Genomic DNA, 23,608 nt, shown 5'->3' on the forward strand with positions numbered 1-23,608 from the left:
TCATTACTATTTTATGTTCTAATGAAAATTAAATTGTAAATAATTGTTAATTATTATATATATATATATGGTTGGAAAACTAAAAGACTATGAGTTACTATTATACACTACCAACCCTTCCTTTTTATACGTACCATTGATATGGAGTAAAAAGAAATTGATTAAATATCTCATTAATGCATGATCAATGAGTGAGAATTAGTTAGATCAACTAATTTTGTTTCATATAATAACTTTTCTAAGTGAAATGAGATTGAAAGTTTTATTTTGTTTTTATGTTTATTTTTAATTGATATATTTTAATTTATCTATACAATACTTAATTGATTAGGACCGTAAAAAACATATAATTTTATATTAAATTATAAAACAGATTTAATAAGATCATTGTTTAATAGAGATTAATACTTCTATTAAACACATTCAATTAACCACATATCCAATTTAACCAATAAGATTCAAATATAAATATATAATTTCACTATCGGTTCATTTAAGTCAGATTATTGTATTGATTGAATATAGATATCTAAGATACATGTATAATTTCATAAAGAAAAAATGACCTGTAAAGATAATTGCAAGTGATTCAATTATTTGAATGTTCAATTTTTATATAATAGAATTGAATAATTACTTCAATCAAATATGTTCAACTTCAAATTATAATATCTAACATAAATTATTATATTTAATATTTATAGCATATAAATTATACATTATAAACAATGCTATTAAGATAGAAAATGATTCTCCAATTCAATCAAATCAACATCACTCGAATAAACATTTTGTTACGAAAATAAAATATTAAAGGAAGTAAATCGGGGTAAATAGGGAATTTGGTAATCGAATTTGCTGCAATCTTATATCATTACCTGAATTTATTTTACCCCTTTCTTCTCAACCAAATCAGATCTACAAACACAAACACCACATTTTGCAGATCCACCATGGATTTCATGAAGGTTTTCGATCAAACCGTTCGAGAAATGTGAGCTTCCTTTTTTCATCATGAATTCGTTGCAATATTTTTTACTTCCTTTAATATAAATCTATCTCAATCTGTGAAATTCTCCTTGATTTCATTATTATGATTGTGAAAACAGAAAGAGAGAGGTGAATCTGAAAGTGCTCAAGGTTCCAGAAATCGAACAGAAGGTGGAATTTAAACTGTTTGTTTCTGTTATTTGCGTTGGTTTGATTGAGAGTCTTAAAGTTCCTGTTTGATTTTTTTGTTTTTTATTTTTATTTGAATATCCGTTGTGAAATTTCTGGAATTAGATTGCGTTTCTCGAGAATTGATTTGTATGTGAATTGTTTCTGTTGCTCAGGGGAGAATCTCTGATATCGAACTCCTGTTTGATTTTGATTTGTTATTTTCATTTTTTGATACACAATATGTTTTGGTAGTAGTGGATCAACAAATTTTCTGTTTTCATTTCGATATTTCAAATCAAACTAAAAATAAGGATGTTACTACCTGCATTTTCAGCTTCTCATTTCTAGAACCAATGCGCCAACTAAGCATTTATTCAAACATGTTTTTATTGGAAAATGAAAACAGGAAATTTACAAACTGAACACAGCAACTTCGTCCCGTTCATGGAATTTGGATCCACTCATGTTGCATAATTAGACCTTTGGACAGAGAGACTGAATTTAATTAACTAAACTTTAACCTTCTTTTGGGAAACTAACTAGGGAAGAATGAGAATGAGAGGATTGGAAGTTAGCAGTTCAGGAATGCATATATCATGTCTATAACCATTGCCAACCTTCTTTCCCTTGCTATTTCGTTTCCCAAAGAAAGTCCAAGGATAATTATTTCAATTTGTGTATGCATTCTTCACAATTAAATTTGATTTCAGCTTTAGGTAAAGTTGGCCCCTGTATGCACTTATCTCCATTTTAGAATACTCATGCCAGCATGTCTTGATTGTTCATTCAAAAGTTTAGTTTTGTGCCTTGTTCCTGTGCAAATACAAAGTAATTATCATTACTGGTGAATATGGCATATTTCTGATAAGAACATGAGGAACTTTTTGTAGGCCACAATATTCTTAGATATGGATTGTTGTGACTGAGTTATGTTTATTCTTTCAGTTATTTTACCAGGCTTCAAATTTTGAAGTTCACAAATCAATTTTAGTTCCTTTTCCCTTTAACTTGGTGACATGAGTCAAATTTATGTAGGATGAATGATATGTCATGGCCCTCTTTTTCTGCAGACACAGATTGTGGAATGCTTGTATAACTCAATTATAACTCAAATATTTGAACTTCAAAGTTGGTGAACAATAAACTTACTGACATTATTTGTTGGGTTTTTCACCCTTGTTAAAAATTTAGGTGTTGGATGCAACTGATAATGAACCTTGGGGTCCTCATGGTTCTGCGCTGGCAGAAATTGCACAGGCTACCAAAAAATTGTAAACAGCCATCTCCTTTCTGCTTGTATTACTTTGAAATGTGTTATCCTCATATTTAGAGAAAGTTGCTTATATTGTTCTAGTTAGTTTATTGTTTTGGGTATACTTTCAGTGCTGAATGTCAGATGGTCATGAATGTCCTTTGGACACGACTGAGTGAGACGGGAAAGGATTGGCGTTATGTATATAAGGTAACACTTTCCCCATAACCATGTTATTCCCTAAGATTTTAGCATACATGGAGAAGGTCTTTTGCATTCTATGTGTTTATACATTAAACTTTTTTTCCCCTTCAATAACTGTGTACTTCTGTGTCAGGCATTAGCTGTGATAGAGTATTTGATATCAAATGGATCTGAACGAGCAGTAGATGACATTATTGAACATACTTTTCAGATCTCAGTAAGTGTCCTTCATATGTATTTGGCTAATTTTTGTTGTGGCAATTCTCGCGTTGACAATAGGAAAAATGATATAATTTTTTCATACATAATTGTCATTCACTTCTGATTGGTGAAGGCACTTTCAAGTTTTGAATATGTTGAGCCTAGTGGGAAGGATGTCGGACTGAATGTCAGGAAGAAGTCAGAAACCATTGTGGCACTTTTAAATAATAGGGATAAGATACAAGAAGTCAGAAATAAAGCTGCTTCAAACCGTGATAAGTAGGTCAAATTCGTCAAGACTTTATTCTTGAGTTATGAGTTTAACTAAAACTATATAGATTGTGTTGTCAACAAATGATATTTTTTGTTTGGGGTGCTTTATTTAGGTACATTGGAGTTTCTTCTAGTGGAATTACGTACAAGTCTGGGTCAGCTTCATTTAGTAGTGGCAGCTTTCAGAGCAATAATAAATATGGAGGCTTTGGATCAGGAGATGATGACAGGTTTAGAGATAGCTATAGAGACAAGGGGAACTATGAGGAAGAAAAGGTTGAGAAAGATCAAGAGAACTCCTTCAAGAAGCGTTCTGCACGCTCTTCCAGGTAAGGCATATCTAACCACTCCTATGGTCTGCAAATAATGGTAAATATACTTTAAGTTTGTTCCATACTAAAATAATTGAAGTATATTGCCATAAAGCCTAGGTAGATTTGAATTTGGATCATCTAGTGTCTCTCTCGCCTGAGCAATTTTCAACTCACATTGTATCCTGTAAAAGAGTATTAAATTCCATTATAATTAAAAATGTTGTTGGTATGCACTCAAATGTCTTTTTATCTAAAAAATCTTCCTTTACCTTTACTACCCTTGGGGAAAATAGAGGCTCAACTCTAATTCTGATACTAATCTTCATAAGAGGCAAAATATTAGTTGAAGGCAAATTATCTATAGAATAAAGCATCTCTTTGAACAACATGAAATATGCAAGGCATTTGTTGCAATTTGCCCTCCCCCCCAAAGACTCGTTACATGACACCATGGTGCATGATATCATTTGACACAAGCCACATTCTAATAACAGGGCACATGTTCAAACTCAAGCCTTTGATCCTTACTCTTCCTTGCATACTTTGACAAGGTTGTTTTGACTTTTGAGAACACTTTTAGGTGTGAAAATTGGTTAGGTGGTGGAGATGCTTATCTCATGTTCCACCTTTTACTAGCACAGGTTATATTTTATGCATAGACAGATACATGCTATTGCCTCTCCATACTGCATTGATTATATTATATTTGCCGATATTCTTAATCCAGAATTTCTATCTTGCAGCAAAAGTCAAGAGAGTATGTCATCCAGAGTATCAAAATCATCCACCAATGCAGATGCATATGATAGTTACAATTCAGTTCCTTCTCAAAGTGCAATAGTAGCTACAAGCAATACTGAAGATGACTTTGATGATTTTGATCCAAGAGGAACTTCTACCAGTAAGTATTATGAACAGTCTCCCATGTACCAGTTGCTGATTCTATTCATTTAATTTTAAGAGAAATATTAACCTATTCTCTCAAGTTGATAGACATTAATGTTGTGCACATGTTTCTGTTATAAGTGTGGTGCAAACTTGCACATGCAAGGCCTCCGAGTAAATCATATTATCTACCATATGATAGTTATCTACCATGAGTCTGTTATCATTAGAATTTACAAGAGCATTTATCGAAAGGAAGAATGATATTGATTTGCTATGAGCTGTTGTACTAATCTGTCTACATCGATAGAATGGTAATAGTAAACATGAACAACTTTTTGAAAACTTTTTTATTATAGGAGAATTTATAAGAGTATTTATCAAAAGGAAGAATAGTATTGTTATTGCTATAAGCTGTAGCGCTAATCTATCTATATCGATATTAAACATGAACAACTCTTTGCGGGCGTTTTTATTAGGTGAGATGTTGAGCAATTTTGTAGTCCATGACTCATATTTGCTTTTTGAACATGACTAGGGTGACTTTGATTCAAGATTATTTTCTTAAATGAAATTACTTTATTGAGGTAGAGGGATTTGGGATGGTGTAAAAGAGGTAACATGGTCGTATTTCCATGAAAATAATCATGTAACCTCAAACTAATTTATGCTTGTAGAGGATAACTCTGTGCCACTGCCACCACATGGTCATCTCCCTTCTCTCAATTTTTTTTTTAAATTTATTCTTCTTACCAATGTTAACAAATGGCCTATAATTTAAGTTCACTACTTACTGCAAATTACAGTTATTACCCCTTTAAGGCTTCCTTCAATTCTGACCTGCTTTGTTTTCTTGTGCTAAGAAACCAAGGTCATATACTTCTAAGAAAACCTGTGAACTAGGATGTATTCCACTGTTCTGCCATAAGTTTTCCTCCTCCCTCCTAAGGGAGGCACTGGAAAAATGAAAGAAGAAAAACCACATTGACTATGGTGTCAGCAATTCATTTGTTTTTGCAGGATCAATATACTTGAATGATATTAAATCGTTGATTTTTCTTTTCAACAGAGGCTACAGCTGGAAGCTCTAATCATGTTGATTTCTTTGCACAAGATTTAATTGGTGACCTCATGGATGCTCCAACTCCTGTTCCAACAGAAAAGCCTGTAACTAGTGGTGTGTCAGAGGTTGATCTCTTTGCAGATGCAGCATTTGTATCAGCTGAGCCTCATGTGGACAAGGGAGCTAGTTCTCAACCACAGGTTAGATGTAGTCACTTCTAAATTTTAGTGTTATAGTAATTCATTTCACCTCTAAAGTTAGTCCAATTTTTAGAGGTAGAGGGAGACCAAGAAAACCATAGGCAATACAACTAGGAAAGATTTACATATCAATGCTTTGTTGATGGACATGATTTACAATAGAGCATTATGACGTCGTTCGATCAATGTAATTGACCTCTTCCAGTGTTGTTCTATACATATTATATTAAATAAATAAAAGTAAACATCTCTGAGCTTCAAACCTCTTTCATGAACATTGATGCCATAATGGGTGAGAAAGCTGCCTATTTGCACAAGTAGGATTGCTTGACTGCATGCTTTATTGAAAAAAATATCATTGCTCTATCCTTAATTAAGATATAATATCAGTTTTAATTTCCAAATTCTTACTTTTTTAGATTGTCATTCTGGTATGAACAATAGAAGTTAGTGTGCTAAGATGGTCTGGGAAGGGGCAGCAAGAGGTGGAGCGAGGTACACCATTTAGAATTATTGATGGTGTACAATTCTTCACTAGATGATTTTAAGTGTGTTCAATTACATGGAAAAAACCCAGCAAGGGGTGGCTCTAGTGGTAAGCAGGCTTGAGCTCAGTGACTTAAGGTATGTTTGTGAGTTGAGTTCTGGAGGGGAAGGAAGGGAGATGGAAGACTTTAGAGCCACAAAATATACTTGTAAGATGACTTTGAAGCCTTCCCTTTCCCTTCCTTCCCCTCCAACACCCAACTCGCAAACAGACCCTTAGGGGCCTTTGAATCATTGGGGGTTTGAGTCCGCAAGAAAGTAGTTGTGGGTAACGACAACCTCTGTATCCCAAACAAGGATTAGTTTGACACCCAAAGGGTGTGAGAAAACATTTTAAGACCAGAAAACCCTTAAAAAATGGCCATCTTAATAGTTTTAATTCGTAATTGTGAATTAAGATTACTCATTAGAGAGAACATTATTTACCTTCTTTCTCCCCGTTTTCTTTCACAGTGCTTAACTTCAATTCATTTTTTTCTTGATTTTCGTACAGGATGAAGTCGATCTATTTTCTTCCCAACCTGCCCTTCCTTCCATTACACCAACGGTTGACTTGTTTTCCATCCCTGAGCCAGATGTGAAGTCAGAAAGCAAGTCAGGAAACTCTGGTCCTGTGAATAACATCAATTTTGATCCCTTTGCTGCTGTTCCACTTAACAATTTTGATGGACCTGATATGTTTGGTGAATTTACTTCTCAATCCGATTCAGTATCATCGCAACCCGCACAGCCCACAACTAATGTTGTCAGTGATGCCAGCCAGGGTATCACGATTGGTAAATCTCCAGGGGACTCTAAAGTTACACCTAAAAAGGATAGTTTCCAGGTGAAGTCTGGTGTTTGGGCAGATTCACTAAGCCGTGGATTGATTGATCTCAATATATCTGCTCGTAAGTTTACTATTTTGTCTTTTTAATAGGTTTTGCACATCATATTATTCTCTGATAAGTTGCTACTCAATTCACTGTATCTACATATTCTAAGTAATATGTAGCTGTATGGTCTATTTCTTGGAAGAGTGCATCCGGGCACAATTTATTCCTGAGGTTTTTAGCTTTTTATGATTATCTTCTGCTCCTCAGAGTGACTAAGGGCGTCCACATCCCTAATCTTAAGATAGTGTCTTAGCCTAAGACTCAATTCTTAGATGCAATGTGGCTATGACACTTAAGTGGAGTCTTAAGCTTGAGCCATTTTCGAGACTCTTGCTCAAGACTGTAGCGAGTCTTACCAAAATTGTTTTCTACTCCCCTTGTATCACTAATTACAACCCTAAAATTTCATATTGTATTATATTAATTATATGAGAGTCTTAGCAATATGGATACCTTAATGCATTGCATTCTGGTATGTTATGATGTCTAAAAGATGCACAAGTCCGTTGCTTAAGTGTACATACATTTGAATAGGGTTGGAGTATCATTGTTAACTACTTTTGTGTTCATTGACATCTCCTTTCCTCCCTCTCTGCATGTTCACTATCAGGAATCAATGTGTTAAATGATGTGATTGTGAAATAAATGCACTTTAAATAGCAATTTGTTCTCTGTATTCGCTGATTGTGTTAGACACACTCAAGTTTACAAGCACATTTTTGCTTTTTTTGTCCCTCTAATATGCAATTTGTTTTAGTAGCTTCTGTAATTTTCCTTTATCACTTGGCAGCGAAAAAAGTAAACCTTTCGGATGTTGGCATTGTGGGCGGATTGAGCGATGGATTAGATGAAAGGGAGAAAGGCATGCCACCTGCATTTTACATGGGGAGAGCTATGGGTTCAGGATCTGGCCTCGGTAGGTCTGGATTCACTCCTTCACAGCCAGCAACTGGAGACGACTTATTCTCAAGCCTTGGAAGCCAACCATATCAATATGGTGGGTTCCAAAAGTAAAATTCTCAGATTTTATCCTCCGTTCCATCACCATTTTACTTATTTTTTGTGTGTTGACATCATGAGATTGTTGAGCTCTTTGGCATGGTGGGTTTTGTTCATACATATTTCTCACACTGATTTTATTATTTAAAAAGTTACTGTTGCTTGTTAATGCTGTTTATGTCGGATCCATTTCAACATCCTGCAGTGCCCGAATTTCTGGTGGCACTGCTATGAGTTGTGAAATATCCCGTTCAACTTTATGACTGCTCTTGATGTGTTAATCATTAATTACTAAGATCAACTTATCAATGTTTTTTCTTTCTCATTCCATTTTGCTAAACTTTAATATATTATATGCTTTGCTTTCTTACTACTATTATTGTTGAATTGTTGAATTGTTGATGCCTTCCAATAAAATGTAGAGTAAATTATACTCTGGTCCCCTAAGATTTACTGAAACTACACAAACAATCTCTCCATTTTTACACTTATACAAACCATCCATAATTTATATACATATATTATACTATATACCATGTACACTGATTTCTTCTTGGGAGAGGTGAGTGTAATGTTTTAAACATGAAGGGTGTTGAGTATGATTTAGCTTAACTTGAGCATTATCAGTGTAATTTATTAAAATCTATCTATGGCAAACAAAGTTATTTGAAAGTTTGAGAAGAAACTTATTCAGAGAGTTGCATGGAGACAAAGGTGACTGCAGCTGCAATTTCTGTACACTTATTGATTGTGGAAATATAGTTATATATTAAAGAGTAAGCTATTGTATAATAGAAAACTTAACATCTTCTACAATCATATGCTCTTCAGGGCTTATTTTTCGCCTGTAGGAAGTCAATGAGGAAAGTTCAATTTTACTTGCTGTATTCTTGTAATATATATATATCAAATGAAGTTAATTGAGCTCAGTCTTCACTGAGATATACTTTATGATTCGCTTTTTAGTACCTAAACTCGATTTACTGATTTAAATTCTGTTCAAACCCTTATTTACAACATATCGATCTCTATATGAGAACTGGCTTATCAAAAGACTTTTAACACCTAGTTAGTTAGTGGAAGGTTTTGCTCAAACTTTCCTTAGTCAGTTTCTATTATCTTTGGAGAATAGAATTTCACACCTTTAATACTTCAAAGTTGGATAATAATTGTTTCATATGCTAAGGCTCTTGATTTAGTATGTACAAACAATGGTTTTATGTCCCAACTCAAGTCTTGCACCAATAAAACTATGTCATGTCAATTAAAAATTATTATTTTTTATATTTTTGCTTTATTATCATTGGTGTGTAACAATTTGAGAAATGGTTTATCTTTATTCCTCTGTTTCACGTTTTTGCAGCCTTCAGAATCATTTTTGAAGTTATAGACATGGTTGGGACTCTTTGCCACCATGTCTGACAATTTTATAGAATCACAATAGGAGTTTCTAGAATCAAGTTTGTAAAAGGTGAGAAAATATGACTTTAGTTTGGTTGAAAATATAAATTTTGTTTGAAGTTACTTGTTTGAAGATGATTGTTTCCAACTGGAAAAGTTCATATAAAACTTAGCAGTTAAAAAAAGAAGATAAATCGACATTTGAATAATGTAGTGGATTAAGATGTTTGTGACAATATATATTGTCTTATTAATACACAACTGAGAAAATAACATTATTATTATTTTATTGGAAAAAAGTTAGTCACGGGCTTCCTTTTCTCTCTTCCCTCGCACTGTTGTTCCAAAAAAGAAATAATATAAAATAAAGATTTTATAGGAGAAAATCTAGTTAAACATATTAGTGGAGATCTTGTAGTTCCAGCTGTATCCAAGTGGGTCCCACAAGCATCACTTTTCACTTTTCTCAACGTTGTAAGCTAAAGTAAACAACTTTTCTTCACTTTCATTCTGAAACCAAACAATCCTTAATTTTACCTTTTCTATTGTCTTCACTCTCCATTGCTGACCTTCACAAACTAAACTACTTCCATTCTCCATCTTCATTCGGATTCACGATTATGATTTAATTCTGTAATAATTTTATTTTGTGTGATTGTTAGATTAATAGGAAGAGATAATTATTGGTTGTTGTTGTTGTTGGAGAAGAATGAAGAGAGGGAAAGCTGAGAAGGTGGGGCCCATGTTCCCAAGGCTTCATGTCAATGATACAGAGAAAGGAGGGCCAAGAGCACCACCAAGGAATAAAATGGCTCTATATGAACACTTTACTATTCCTTCACGTGGATCCTCTAACAAGGTACTTCATTGTTTAGTTTTGTGGCGGCAAATTTACTTGTATGGTGCACACTGACCGAAAATGTGTATTTTTTATATAATTGGCATCTTGTATGCCGATTCTGTCTTTTTCTTTTGTTTTACTTCCCTAAATTGTCAACAATGGGGAGTTTTATTATTATTATTTTTTTTATCTCTCTCCCCTAAATCGGTGATAGGGGAGTTTTTTTTTTTTAAAAAAATTTATCATCTCCCTACTAAATCGGCAATGAGAGAGTTTTTTTTTAATTATTTTTTGTTATCATCTCGGGAGTTTTCTTTTAATTTTTTTTATCATCTCCCTGACAATGGGCTAGTTTTATTTTTCTATATAATTAAAATATTTTCAAACCCTAACCCCAGCAACACCTAATACGTCAATATTTTGTTCCAAAACTAGTTATACATATGTTTTATTAATAACTAGTTTTCGAACAAAATATTGACAGGTTAGGTGTTGCTGGGGTTAGGGTTTGAAAATATTTTAATTATATAGAAAAATAAAACTATACCCATTGTCGATTTAGGGGAGATGATAAAAAAAAATTAAAAGAAAACTCCCCCATTGTTGATTTAGAGGGAGATGATAAAAAAAATTAAAGAAAACTCCCGCATTGCCAATTTAGGGGATTGCCAATTTAGGGGAGGGGGAGATGATAACAAAAAAAAATTAAAGAAAACTCCCCAATTGTCTATTTAGGGGGAGATGATAAAAAAATTAATAATGAAACTCCCCCATTGTTGACGATTTAGGGGGAGTGAAACAAAAAGAAGAAGACAGAATCGGCATATAAGATGCCGATTTTATAAAAAATACACATGTTTGGTAATATTTCTAAAATGTGCACCAAAACCGTAAATTTTGGATCAAGGTGTACCATACAAATAAATTTGCCGTTTTGTGGTTTTATGCTTATGTTATTATATGTTGTAACTTTTGTGTGTTATTTGTTTAACTGCTTTTAGCAATTTAGGTAAGTGTCTGATACAGCATGACATGAGAATAGATTAAAGGAAAATTTATGCACTGACAGTGTAAAGATTATGCACATGCACCTCATTATCTATTATTCATTTGGATTACTTTTTTTTTTTTTGAAAAGTAAATAATGATTAAATATCAATGGTGAATGATATAATGATAGTGTATAAATCTCATACTTGTCGTGATTGGGTAACTAGTTTAATTAAGTGCTTATTCAATAAACTATTTTGAAATAAGTTAAAACAAAGTTATCTGCATAAGCATTTTTGGTAACTTGTTGAAATAAGCCAATAAGGTTAAAAGGAGTTTATTGAAAAGGTTATAAGCTATTTTTAGAAGCTATTTTCATGAGATTATTTTCATAAGTTGTTCTTGTAAAGCCCAAATAAGCAAACTCTTCCAAATAAGCAAACTCTTCCAAATAAGCAAAGAGCGGAACAGTTTGGTTTCTGTAAAAGCGGTAGAATCAAATAAAACAGAACATACCATCATGTTCTATCTACTCACAAATTGATACCTAAGGGATTCTTAGCTTTGTATATTCTACCTAGGAGTTTTTAGTTTTCTATATCTGCATGTATGTGCATGTGTATGTGTGTGGTAATCAAGATATTGTAGTTTTTCTATTCTGTGTTTAAAAAGGTTAAGGTATTAGTCACTATTAGGTTAAGACTCATAAATGATTTATATTTAACATGCCTCCTCAAGGAAGAGTCTCTAACACACCCTCTAAAGCAAGTGCGTATTGGGCTTTGTGTGGAGAGTATGCGAGTCCATTTTTATAATGAGTTGAAATTTAATTTTAGTGTAATAGATTGGAGGCTGCAACCTACAAGGGCCAAACTTCTCGCCATCGGTGGTAGAGGATCTGAAACCATGTTAAGAATTACTAACTTCTTCAAAAGGTTAAGCTGTTTGGTGAAGGTTTATGAATGACTTCATGTATATCTCTAACATGAATTAACTTAACATGTTTGCAGGGCACCGGGTCAGAGAGAAGTTATATCATCCCAGGTAATTTACCTTCACAAATGCCTACTCAACGAGCTGAGAGTTATATTTCTCATCAATTCAATGGAGCAAGCCAGAACACTTCATCTGCACAACTTGAACAGAGGAACAAAGTAGATGAAGATGACTTTATGGTTCCTGTTTATGTTGATTCGAGGATTGGTCAATATAATGATAAAAGACTGGTGAACTTTGAGATGGAAAAACTCACTTCTATGAGCTCTAGGAATTTTGGTTGTTCGATAGAAGTCCAGAAAGATGGTGGCAGGCATCGAAAACAACTCGACTCTCCACCTATCAATATTAGAGAAGATGCGAGTAGTGAGAGCGAAGGGCTGCCACAAGTAAGCGAAAGTAGAGAGCTACACGTGAAAAACATATCGACTATAGAAACTATCAAAAGTTTGGCGAGGCAAGCCAAGGTGATTCAAAATCAAGAGTACCAAGATTCTCCTGTTGAGGCAACACATGATGCTGAATTTCATGATACTAGGACCGGAAGCCTGGTACAGAAGGGAAGTTCAGATGATGGTGACGATGTTTCCAAGATCTCCTCCACAGAAAATTTATCAAGCCTGAAAGCTTCTCCTGATGATGTTGTTGGGGTACTAGGTCAAAAACGTTTCTGGAAAGCAAGAAGAAAATTTGTCAAGTAAGTTTTGTTGATTGTCAGTGGCATCTGTTTGTGTGGTCATCTCATAGTTGAACTATTTCCTTGTGAAACTCTTTTCTGATTTATGATGAGTGGTTTCTCTTACATGCTTCAGCTTGATGGTATTCTCTTACATGAATTGTCTAAATTTTTTTTTTTTGCGTTTTCGAAGTCCTTAATAATGTTTCTATGATGGGCTGATGGCACTGGATGATCTTACAACAGGACAGTGAGCAGTCTTAAAATGTTGTACCATATTGGAGGGGGACCCTTGTGACAGAAGATCATCTCATGGTCCACTGTATGGATATATTCCTTTCTCGGTTTCCTCGTGGTTCTCCATATGACCACTGGGGCAAGTTTCTTTACTGGACTGCTTGCCCTTGCCGCACTGAAGGGCTTGGACTAAGGCGGGGACCAAGTGATGCAGGATAATCTCAGCGAGTATGGCAATGACACTTAGAGAATATATGATGACATGATTATTCATTGATAGATAATGATATGTTTGTCTAGTGAATATATATATATATAGTCTGCTGTGTAGTTATTTGTTTATATATTTATCCTTTCAACATTATCACATTTAGTTCTAAAGGTGTCATTTTCCATTTTATTTTGATTATACGTGTCTAAAGTCCCACATTGGATGAGTATTGTGCGAATTTCATGATAAAATTCCCATTCCTCTCTACAGTCAACAGAGTGTGTTTGCAGTCCAAGTGTTTGAATTGCACAGACTTCTAAAGGTAAAATCATCTCTGAGATTGTGCCAATCCAAAATGGGATGCATGTTACCTTTTCTCGTACTTGTATTCGCCCTTCAAGCCTGTTAATACAGATTAATTCTTCTAATTTAAATAGGTCCAAAAGCTGATTGCTGGATCGCCAGATCTTTTGCTTGAAGATGGTTCTTTTATGAGAAACTCTCTTCCGAAACGATCTACTCCTAATCTCGCCGTAAATGTTGTTGTTAAACCTCAGATACAAAATCTGAAGCGCAAAGATGATTCTGAGAAGCTAAACCATAATAAAATGGAATACTCCGCCGAGAATGTAGTTGGGAAAAGATCTTGTTCGATCCCAGAAAATGGTTGCCACCTTTCTAATTACACCTCCTTTTCCGGAACTCCACACCAAACCAAAGTAGCTGCTGATAATAGAATGGGTTCCTGGGGTTTCAACCACTCACCTGGACATCAATGGTTAATACCTGTCATGACTCCTTCTGAAGGTCTTGTCTACAAGCCATATCCGGGGCCTGCATTCCAAGAAACAATGTGCGGAAGAGGATGCGAGCCCTTTGGGCCGGGTCCTCCAGGTGGTACTTTCATGAATCCTTCCTATGGAGTCCCACCACACATTCCTCCAGGCAGCCTTGCCTACTTCCATCCATATGGCATGCCGGTTATGAATCAATCAGTGTCAGGGTCAGCTGATGAACAAGTGAACCATCTTGCTGCACAAGGTTCTCGTGGACAAAATGGTCATTCATCTATAGAGGAAGCCAATTTTAGCACTCATAATCAAAGCTCATATAACTTGCCAGCTCAAAAAAATGGAGCTATATCACATGTCAAGAAATTTCAGGCATCAAAGAAGAGTGAGATACAGGGGAGTACAGCAAGTAGTCTTATTGAAAAGGCACATGGAATTAGACAAAGGCAAATTGCTGAAGGAAGAAATGCACATTCTCTTTCTCATATGGCTACACTAATACCTGAAGGAGTCCTTCAGCCTCTTGAAACCGGAAAACAGACACGGGTAATCAAAGTTGTTCCTCATAACCGAAGGTCTGCAACAGAATCAGCAGCTAGAATTTTCCAATCAATTCAAGAAGAAAGAAAACAATGTGATTTACTCTAGGTATCTAGTACTGTTTAATAAGCATGGATCTTTTGACTTGAGTTGGTATGTGTATCCAGTTACTTTATTTTACTTATGCTTTTGGCTTTGACCCAATTATATAGCATATTGGTATGTAGATATCATATATCTAGGGAACATCAAAAACTGGTCACAAATGTAACATTAATGTATGTTGTCTCTGGATCACTTAGATTTTCATTTTTGGCATTGGAATTGCTTTTTCAGGTATTTAACCTGTGTATTGCTTGATGACTCTAATTGATTACTCTATAGGATTCATCTATAGTGGAAACATTTTCCGGACTAGATTTACTTGCAACGTTGAGTTTCCTTCATTCTCTTCCCATAGGGACACACATTTCAATCATACCATAGGGAGATTTCTTCACATCATTAGGATGTGAAACTAAACCTCAACGAGGGCTTGATTTAGTGTTAGTTGTTTAGTGTAGTGTCTAAGCACAGTAAATGCTGTAGTGTTTAAAACTTGTAAAATAAATAATGCAATGAAATCATAGTAGCCCCACAATGTACCTATTAATTGTAACTATAGCTTCTAGACTAGTCATTGCAATGTTTTTATCTATAACAATGAGGGGTATAAAAAACCAAGAAATTAATCAAATTGACCCATAATAGAACTCCATAATCTAAGGGCACTTTGGGTTTTTACCAGGCCCTCCATAATAGAACTCAGGATCTTCAACATAATCTCCCACATACATAACATCATAGCAGTTATATTCATCTGAGAAATCATCCACCCATTCAGGGATCTTCAAGAACTCAGAATTGTCATGAATTCTCATTCTTGTCATGGAACCAGATTCATGAAACACATCAGGGAATCCTCCACAACCCATTTGTGTTGCAGTGTGAGGAGTATGCCCAACAGTTGAACTGTAAACTTCACCACCCCACTCTACTGATTCAGCATTGGACCACATTGCTCTGAATAGCTCAGGTGGCCAATAACCTATGTTGGTCTTCTCACCATATTGCACCCACCAATTATTGGTATATGGGTCCTAAATCAAAGGAAGAGTGAAACATATAAGGATTATAAGCATGCAAAAAAATATATTGAAAAATGTCTTTTAGTTTTATAGCACAAAGTACTGATACAGATACCTATGTTATAAGCTTGAAAGTTGTTTCAGAGTTGCCAAAATTGGAAAAGCTAAATTTTTATATCAGTTTTCGAAAGCATTGCAACATCTGATTTAAGTAAATGTAAGTGAATATTAAGGAATCACTTGGTTTGGAGTAAAATAGATTCTATGTAAATGAGTTACTATATTAGAGTATTCAAAAGTTCGATTCCTAAGAGCGACATTTGCTGGGAGAGACAGACACGTATTTCAAAAAAGATTAATTTCTTACTCTTAGGATGAGAGGATACATTTGGTAGTACCCAAAAAAAAAGTATTCAAATAACTTAAAAAATGGAAATACATGAATTAAGCTCCATTTAAATCTCACCTTATAGACATAAATAGTTATTTGGTATGGAAGCCCACCAGGAAGTGATGTTGGATAAATTGCAGCACCCAATGAAATTTGATTGCTAGTCTGAACAAACCCAGGACAAGTCAGATCAAAGCAACCTGTTTTCTTTGAAGCATCAGCCTGTAGAAATTTGGTGTTCCAAAATTATTGTTAGGCCTAAAAAAAGAAGGAATTAATGAAAATTGACTATACCTCTAAACATATACTTTAGTTAGAAATACTTGTTCTCAATCCTATTTTTAGTTGGAAGACCAACTCTCTAACTATTCCTCGAATAAAAGTTTTCTCAGTAATTAAATTCTATGGTTCATGATGCAATTGCCAACTTACCGTCCAGTATACGAATAACCGAGTCTGTCTATCTCCATACACACTAGGATTGACCTGTAGCAAGTTTATTGAACAAAGATTTACACATTTAAAGCTCATAAGGTTTAAACATTAAACATGCACATGAGACTACTACGTATGTAATAACTTCAGGTTCAAGCATAAAACAGTTAAAACATGCAAATGATGGGGACTTTTCATATACAGTAATTTTATGTTCTAGTAATTATGCATTAAAAAGGAGGGGGGGATTTAAGAAATTATCATATTAGTCCCTGATTTTATGAAACTATCATTTTAGTCCTTGAAATTATAAACACCAGTCTTATCAGTCTCTGAATCTAAAGACATGTTTAACCCATAGGTGATAAGTTGATAACTCTTGGGACTAATTTGGTTGATAATAACAAATTTAGAGACAAATGATAATGTTCCAAAATTGGATACTAATTTTAACAACTAAAATGATGGTTTAGTAAGAGAAAAACTAAAACTGAAGTTACTTCATACCGCCCATCCAGATTCAACACACTCAAAATCATTGTAAGCTCCATTTATGAGAGAGACTTGGGAAGTGCTATACTCATCTTCCTTTTCAACAGAAGGGTTGCATACTCTGATGTCACCTTTAGCTCCCAAGTACCGGTACCCCATTGTTATCAATATTGCTTTCTGATTCACACAGACATTTAAATTCATAAGAGCAAAAGAAAGCCCACAAAAATATGTAACCGCTGCAACGGCATCACACCGAATCATAATGATGCCGCATAGGACTGCAGCACAATCACATTACACCACATTTACGCCACATTAGGCTGTCTCGGACCGCATCGAAACACATCGAATTCAAAAATATTTTTTTAATTACAAAATAGTACACACCGCAATAGCCATAATTTGCATCATAACGGTCGCTATAACCGTAACTGTTTGCGACCACAAATACAATTTAAAACACCGGAATAATGTATGTGATTTTTGTAATAGTTCATGCAATCGTTAACCAACTTTTAATTTTGATTATCATGTATGGTTTGATTATTCATGCTCTCTTTATAGATTCCCTATTTATGTATACACAGAGAGACTCACAGAGTGGTTTTTTTGTTGGACAAAGGAATCAAGATTTTGATTCAGGTGACCAACTTGTTGGTGAGATAAGCTTGGTTTCTTCCTTCCATATTCTTCTATTGAATGTGCCTTGAGTATGTCCTTCTTCCTTATTCTTCGAATAGGTACTGTTCCCTTTGGACATCTTCCACTCTTCTGCCATATTTGAGAAATAACACTAAAGGATGACTCTTCAGCCATTTTAGCAGTCTTAGTTTTACTTCTAGATCTGGTCCATGTTGTTGTTTGGTCCTTCTTAGTTGAATTATATGTAGGAGCCATCTGTTTATATATCCATAGGAAAATGTGTCCTTATATGTTACACATGTAATGTAATGGTATGTTATGTTATCGTGTCTATGACAAACAATGCATTAGTCAAGAATTCAATTCCTACGAACAATATTTATTGAGAGATGCAAACACATATCTTGAAAGATATTAGTTTTTTACCTATAGAGTGAAGCAGTACATTGGCTATACTAAAAAAAATGTTATCTTGTGTGTGTCTTATGATTAGGAAGAGTGAATCTTGACAAGTACATCTTAGGTAAAATTAGAATGTGACATTTTCAAGTGATTATGACTAAATAACCAAAAACTTTGGTAAAAAAAGAATGAAAGTAGGGCTGATAAATTAATTACCTGAATTTTGTGATTTTTCAATGCAGGGTGATCAAAGGCTGGCTGCTTATATATGTGGATGCAATCAATGATATCTCCATCTTCACTCTACATGCATCAGTGCCTCAGTAAAATTAAGATATAGCAAAATGAATATTCATGTATATCAAAGATTAAAAGTTAGGATATTCTAGGAAATACCAAGAACCTTAGTGTAACAAACAATTTAGAAATTCTGAGTAATACCAACTCTCACTGCTTGAATCATAGGGAATCAATCTTCACTAATCTATTTAACTTCATTTTTTTCTTTTTTGTTTATTGATTTTACAGCCATACAAATTAAACACCATTAAATGCTTGGTTATAAGATTAATTAGGTAATGATATGAAGAGTAGTGTTTGAATTGATGGTTCAATACCGCAATGTATTGTGGAATTAACTCGAACCAAAGAGTATGTGAAAGGTGAAAGGTATATATGTACACAATATTATTTCATAAGTAGGCGAGCCTTTTCCGAAACCAAGGATGTGCAAATTAAATTTACCCGAATAGTTTTTAGAGAATGCTTTCTAAGATGCTTTAATTTTCTCTCAACTTCCAAAACCTTATGTCTTGAGAATGAGCCACCATGGTTCACAAAAGAGTAAGCAGTAGTAACTACCAGCCCAAAGAGAATGAAGATCACTTTGAATCCCATGGATGGAATGTGCAACACCTTTCCCATTAAACTTTAATAAAACCTTATCTATTAGTGATTATTTTGACACAATCGAAATGGAGATTTATGTAATGAGAATTTGAAAACATGTTATTTATTGGTATAACATATCTGAGCTAAAGATATTGCTTAACTATATAAGTTAGCTAGCAACGTTTGCATGAGTAAACTTCTTTATGTCATTCAAGTTATGTTTTCATGCTCATGTCCATCTTTTGACATGTAATGATGTAAATGCATGCTTCATTAATCAGCCACCTTCCAACCCAAAGAAAAACCCGCACAAATAAAAAAAAAAAGTGGCAAATGATAAATAAATATAACCTTTGTAAAATAAAATAATAAAAGCATTTTATGTGACTGATGATCCATATAAACCATACAAATAATAAATAAATACATTTAGTATATCACTTTCTTACCATACAAATAATAAATAGAATAAAGGTACATTTTGATCAATCAAACTTTTTCATGCATGTCGCTTAAAAAATTGGAAAATCTAAAAAATATCAAATATGTACCCATAAAATATTAAGAATGTGTTAAATTTATCACTTTAATATTGAGTTAATACAATATCAAATATATGTTAAATTAGTCATTTTTATGATCAAATTAGTTTCTACCATATGTTATAAGATATGTTAAAATGACTAATTTCACTCACGTTTGATACTTTTAGAAACATTTTGGGGTTTTTACTTTTTGAGATATTAAACTAGTAATATCGAAAAACGTAAAGGTCTGAAATGAGTATTTACTCATTAATTTTTGAGTAAATATTCATTTTGGTTCTTAAAAAATTTCACATGTGCCAATTTGATCCATAAAAAGGTAAAAATCTAAACTAGTATTTAGATATCGTAAATGTAAGTCAAAATAGTCTTGTCAATAGTTATAAAATATGCTAAAATTTTAACCCATATATAATATTTTTGTAGAGTATTTTCAATTTTTCAAAGAAAAAAATTTGAAGGACAAAAGCTAATATTTACTCCTAATTTTTTCTATGATTAATTGTTGGGACATTTTAATTCTGCATTATTTTGTCTCAATATTTTACCACTGGATTTCTTTATCAAAGTGGTTATTCATGTAATAGATAATAAATACATACACGTGTCTTGTATATTTATACCATCTTCTAGAACCATCGAATCCAAAGCAAATCGCAGTGTTAGAGAAGAAATATCAGAATCTGAGAGGAAGAAAAAAGCGATTGTGACTTCAATTGACGAGAATCCAAGGATGGTGAATTTCATGTTGAAGATCACTGCCGAACTTGATAACCTCACCAATCTTCAACCTCAAGGTGGCTGCGATGACGCCGATTTCTCCTATCTCTTCAAGGTTCTTAATTTCTTAACTTTTTCCCCTTTTCTTACAACGTTTTTTTTCCTTTCTAACATTCTATTTCTGCACTTTGTTGTTGTAATTCAGCAAAACCAATATTTATATAGCATTCGTGTTTAGTTTATTTCTTTATTTAACGTAATTTGGGACAATTGCGTGAAAATGCAGCGAATATGGTTGCAATTGTAGTCGCTATGCTCTTGTTTAGATTATCAAAATCATAGTATTGGAGTTTGTTGCGGTTGTGGAATGCAATTTAAAATCGGAAATAATTACAAAAAGTAAATAACATCTTAGTTCCTGAAATTATAAGCATCAATTTACCAATTTTATTGAACAGAGATGATGAGACGTGGAACTTATAATTTCTAGGAATAATATGATAAAAAAAATTAAATCAGGGACTATATGACACATTGATTAGAATTTTGAGGACTAAAACTAGGGTTTGCTCTTAGTAATAGTAGGTTATAATGATTTGTTCTGCTTTTTTTTTTAATTATCTTTTTCCTTGGAATTGATTTTCTCATCTGATAGTTGAAATGTGGGAGATGTGGAGAACTGACCCAGAGAGAAACTTGCGTGACCTTGAATGACACTGTTCCTCTCCCTGTTGGCAAAGGAACTACCCACCTCATTCAAAAGGTGATAAAGTTTATATCTGCTTTAACCCCATGTTGATATATTATGTGTGATCTTTAACTGTTTTTCCTCATTTTTTGATTGTCTTTTGAAGTTTTGATCATGTTAGTTTGGTTCCATTATGAATTTGAGATTCATTACCCCCTATTTATGTTATATTTTCTTACATGGACCATTTAGCATAGATAACTGTGCATTCAGAGAGCTATTTTTTCACTTGAACTTGTAGTTTTAAATCTTTACCAAAAATTGTGTCTAGGCTTTTAGGTATTAAATTGTCAGTGTTTGACTTGTATGCATTCATTTGATTTATGTGCATCTATGTTTGGAATTAGGCAAGGCAAGATTATCCAATAAATTATTTGCAGTTCTGACTGATGTGGTTTACGTTGTATTCTTTTTACAAAAAGACAAAGGATACTGCTCATTATATACATGCCGTTATCAAACTAATATCATTTCTTGCATGTAGTTGTGTATTGATGACCTCTGGAATTTAGTTTTTTTACTAATCTGGCTTATATTAAGTTATGGCTTTGTAAGCATACTTACAAGTTACATTTGAGCAAGGTTCTATTTATTTAGTTGTTCTTATATAGGGTCTCTTAGATAGGAGGGAAGATTTCACCGATGTTATATAATTGTGCTGCAAACTTTAAATATTAAGAAATTATTGCATAATGCATACAACTTCTGTTCCGTCCAACTTTGTTTCTGTTGCTGCTGATTTCTTAATAACCCTTGTTTGGTATGTAGTGCAAATTTTGTGGCAGGGATGGCACTGTGACGATGGTCCAAGGCAGAGGCACACCACTCACAAACTTAGAAAGTCAATCAGGGAAGTACGCTCCACTGATGTTATTCGACTGCAGGGGCTATGAGCCAGTGGATTTTGTATTCAATGATGGGTGGAAAGTTGAGTCAGTGAGTTTCCTTCTTTTTTCTCCTTTGTTTTCACTACTGTTGGTATCATATCTGTACCCTTGTTGATTGTTATTGCCGATACGGCGGTACGTAAACTGAATATTGTGAATACCTCATATTATCCTCTTTTCTTGTTTTGGGGGGCAATATAATCATGTATTTCTTTTGTTTTAGCTTCATGTTGCAGTTGGATGTCACATTTGACTGGTTTGATACTTACTTTTACTATCTAGAGATTTTAAGTCTCTCTGGTAGACATACTGGAATCAATGTCAAGAAAGTATATTTATGAACTCTAAACTGAGGTGAATATGATGAGATTAATTTCAAAATCTTTTAATCCACAGCCTTCAGAACTTAAACAAATAATTATTTGTAAAGATGAGCAAGTTCTTAAAATATTTTTTTTTGTTGTTACCATTTTTTTAAGTCCAAGTTAAGGGGATTCTTTTTGCAGCCCCTCTCTGCCCTCTTGGATCAAATTTCATGGAAAAACTGTACTAGTTGATCATTCCTTGGTGTGGAAATCTCTATCCCTCTTTAGATATTAGGTTTCATCTTTCAATATTTATTCCATGCAATGAAATCTTATAGTCATGTTATTACCTTCCTATTTTTCTTTTCCATCATTTTGTCTGTGGTATTTCTTATCTAATAGTTGTCATATGATCCATCATCCATCACAAAATTCTGCGATTCACTTTTGCACACTTGCTTCATAGTTTCTTGACATTAATTTCCAGCATATTCGTCCTATTTTGTAATTGATGCAAGTTGTACTTTTGCAGTTAGAGGGAACCAAGTTTGAAAATGTTGACTTGTCCAGTGGAGAGTTTGATGAATATGATGAGAAGGGACAGTGCCCGGTCATGATTTCCAATGTTCGTGCTACTTTTGATGTGGTGAAGTAGAGAAAGCAAGTTTTCTGTTTGAATATTCCTGGTATATAAATCTGACTATTATCTTTTGTATGAGCTTTTGAGGCTCTGGGGTACATCATAATTAGGCACAAAACTTGTGGGTATCTTCTAACTTTACGTGTTAACCCTGGTATATCTCATGGAGTTGAAAATACAGCTTCCAAGTTTGATGAAATACAGTATGCATTTCATGTTTTTGAAAATGTGTATTGTTCCAATGTCTTATTTGTCCAATATAGATTCCTTAGTTAATGCTATAACCTCCTCAATATTTTTGAGCCCTATACACCAAGCGGAAAAATGATCTTTCAAACTAACCGTACTTCTAGATGGTATAAAGTCTAATCTGTGAAATTAAATAAGCTTGATAGAAAGCTTTAGTCTTGCCTGGTTATGAAAAAGCATGACGTAATCAGGCCTATTACATGCCATGTGATATTTTTTATTGCGCAATAATATATTCACTCTAATAAATATGCATGTCTAGAATTTATAGTTTGAAAATTAGATTACAAACTGACCCGCTTATACCGTATTGGGACCTGCAATTGGGGAGCTTCGGATAGGAATTGAGATCCTCAATGGCACCTTCAAGTACCGGAGTGTAGTACCAGAATGTGAGGAGAAAAGGATATTTATAAGTTTCGAAATCCTTTAATTCAAAAACAATTACAAAATATGGACCCTTGAAAAAGATTGG

General features: G+C 33.8%; 4 protein-coding genes across 4 annotated transcripts; 3 read left to right on the forward strand and 1 right to left on the reverse strand.

The window, feature by feature from the left end:
* LOC109358352 (clathrin interactor EPSIN 1) lies at positions 828 to 8,282 on the forward strand. Its single transcript, XM_019602525.1, has 11 exons — positions 828 to 994; positions 1,110 to 1,161; positions 2,353 to 2,432; positions 2,545 to 2,623; positions 2,751 to 2,834; positions 2,952 to 3,097; positions 3,205 to 3,420; positions 4,149 to 4,306; positions 5,360 to 5,553; positions 6,593 to 6,989; positions 7,765 to 8,282. Exons 1-11 carry the CDS (start codon positions 954 to 956, stop codon positions 7,986 to 7,988), a joined length of 1,671 nt encoding a protein of 556 aa, XP_019458070.1. The 5' UTR covers positions 828 to 953; the 3' UTR covers positions 7,989 to 8,282.
* On the forward strand, positions 11,671 to 15,065 carry LOC109358351 (protein EARLY FLOWERING 3-like). Its single transcript, XM_019602524.1, has 4 exons — positions 11,671 to 12,113; positions 12,216 to 12,898; positions 13,596 to 13,647; positions 13,763 to 15,065. Exons 2-4 carry the CDS (start codon positions 12,267 to 12,269, stop codon positions 14,762 to 14,764), a joined length of 1,686 nt encoding a protein of 561 aa, XP_019458069.1. The 5' UTR covers positions 11,671 to 12,113; positions 12,216 to 12,266; the 3' UTR covers positions 14,765 to 15,065.
* Positions 15,212 to 19,145, reverse strand: LOC109358353. The gene is made up of 7 exons (XM_019602526.1): positions 18,893 to 19,145; positions 18,365 to 18,451; positions 17,702 to 18,001; positions 17,117 to 17,278; positions 16,607 to 16,660; positions 16,250 to 16,396; positions 15,212 to 15,795 (listed from the first exon to the last, which is right to left on the reverse strand). Exons 1-7 carry the CDS (start codon positions 19,070 to 19,072, stop codon positions 15,418 to 15,420), a joined length of 1,308 nt encoding a protein of 435 aa, XP_019458071.1. The 5' UTR covers positions 19,073 to 19,145; the 3' UTR covers positions 15,212 to 15,417.
* Positions 20,212 to 23,124, forward strand: LOC109358355 (UPF0587 protein C1orf123 homolog). The gene is made up of 4 exons (XM_019602527.1): positions 20,212 to 20,419; positions 20,960 to 21,067; positions 21,821 to 21,988; positions 22,777 to 23,124. The coding sequence occupies exons 1-4, from the start codon at positions 20,318 to 20,320 to the stop codon at positions 22,897 to 22,899; spliced, it is 501 nt and encodes a 166-aa protein (XP_019458072.1). The 5' UTR covers positions 20,212 to 20,317; the 3' UTR covers positions 22,900 to 23,124.

The sequence above is a fragment of the Lupinus angustifolius genome, chromosome LG10 (assembly GCF_001865875.1).
Source record: "Lupinus angustifolius cultivar Tanjil chromosome LG10, LupAngTanjil_v1.0, whole genome shotgun sequence".
Classification (NCBI taxonomy): Eukaryota; Viridiplantae; Streptophyta; class Magnoliopsida; order Fabales; family Fabaceae; genus Lupinus; species Lupinus angustifolius.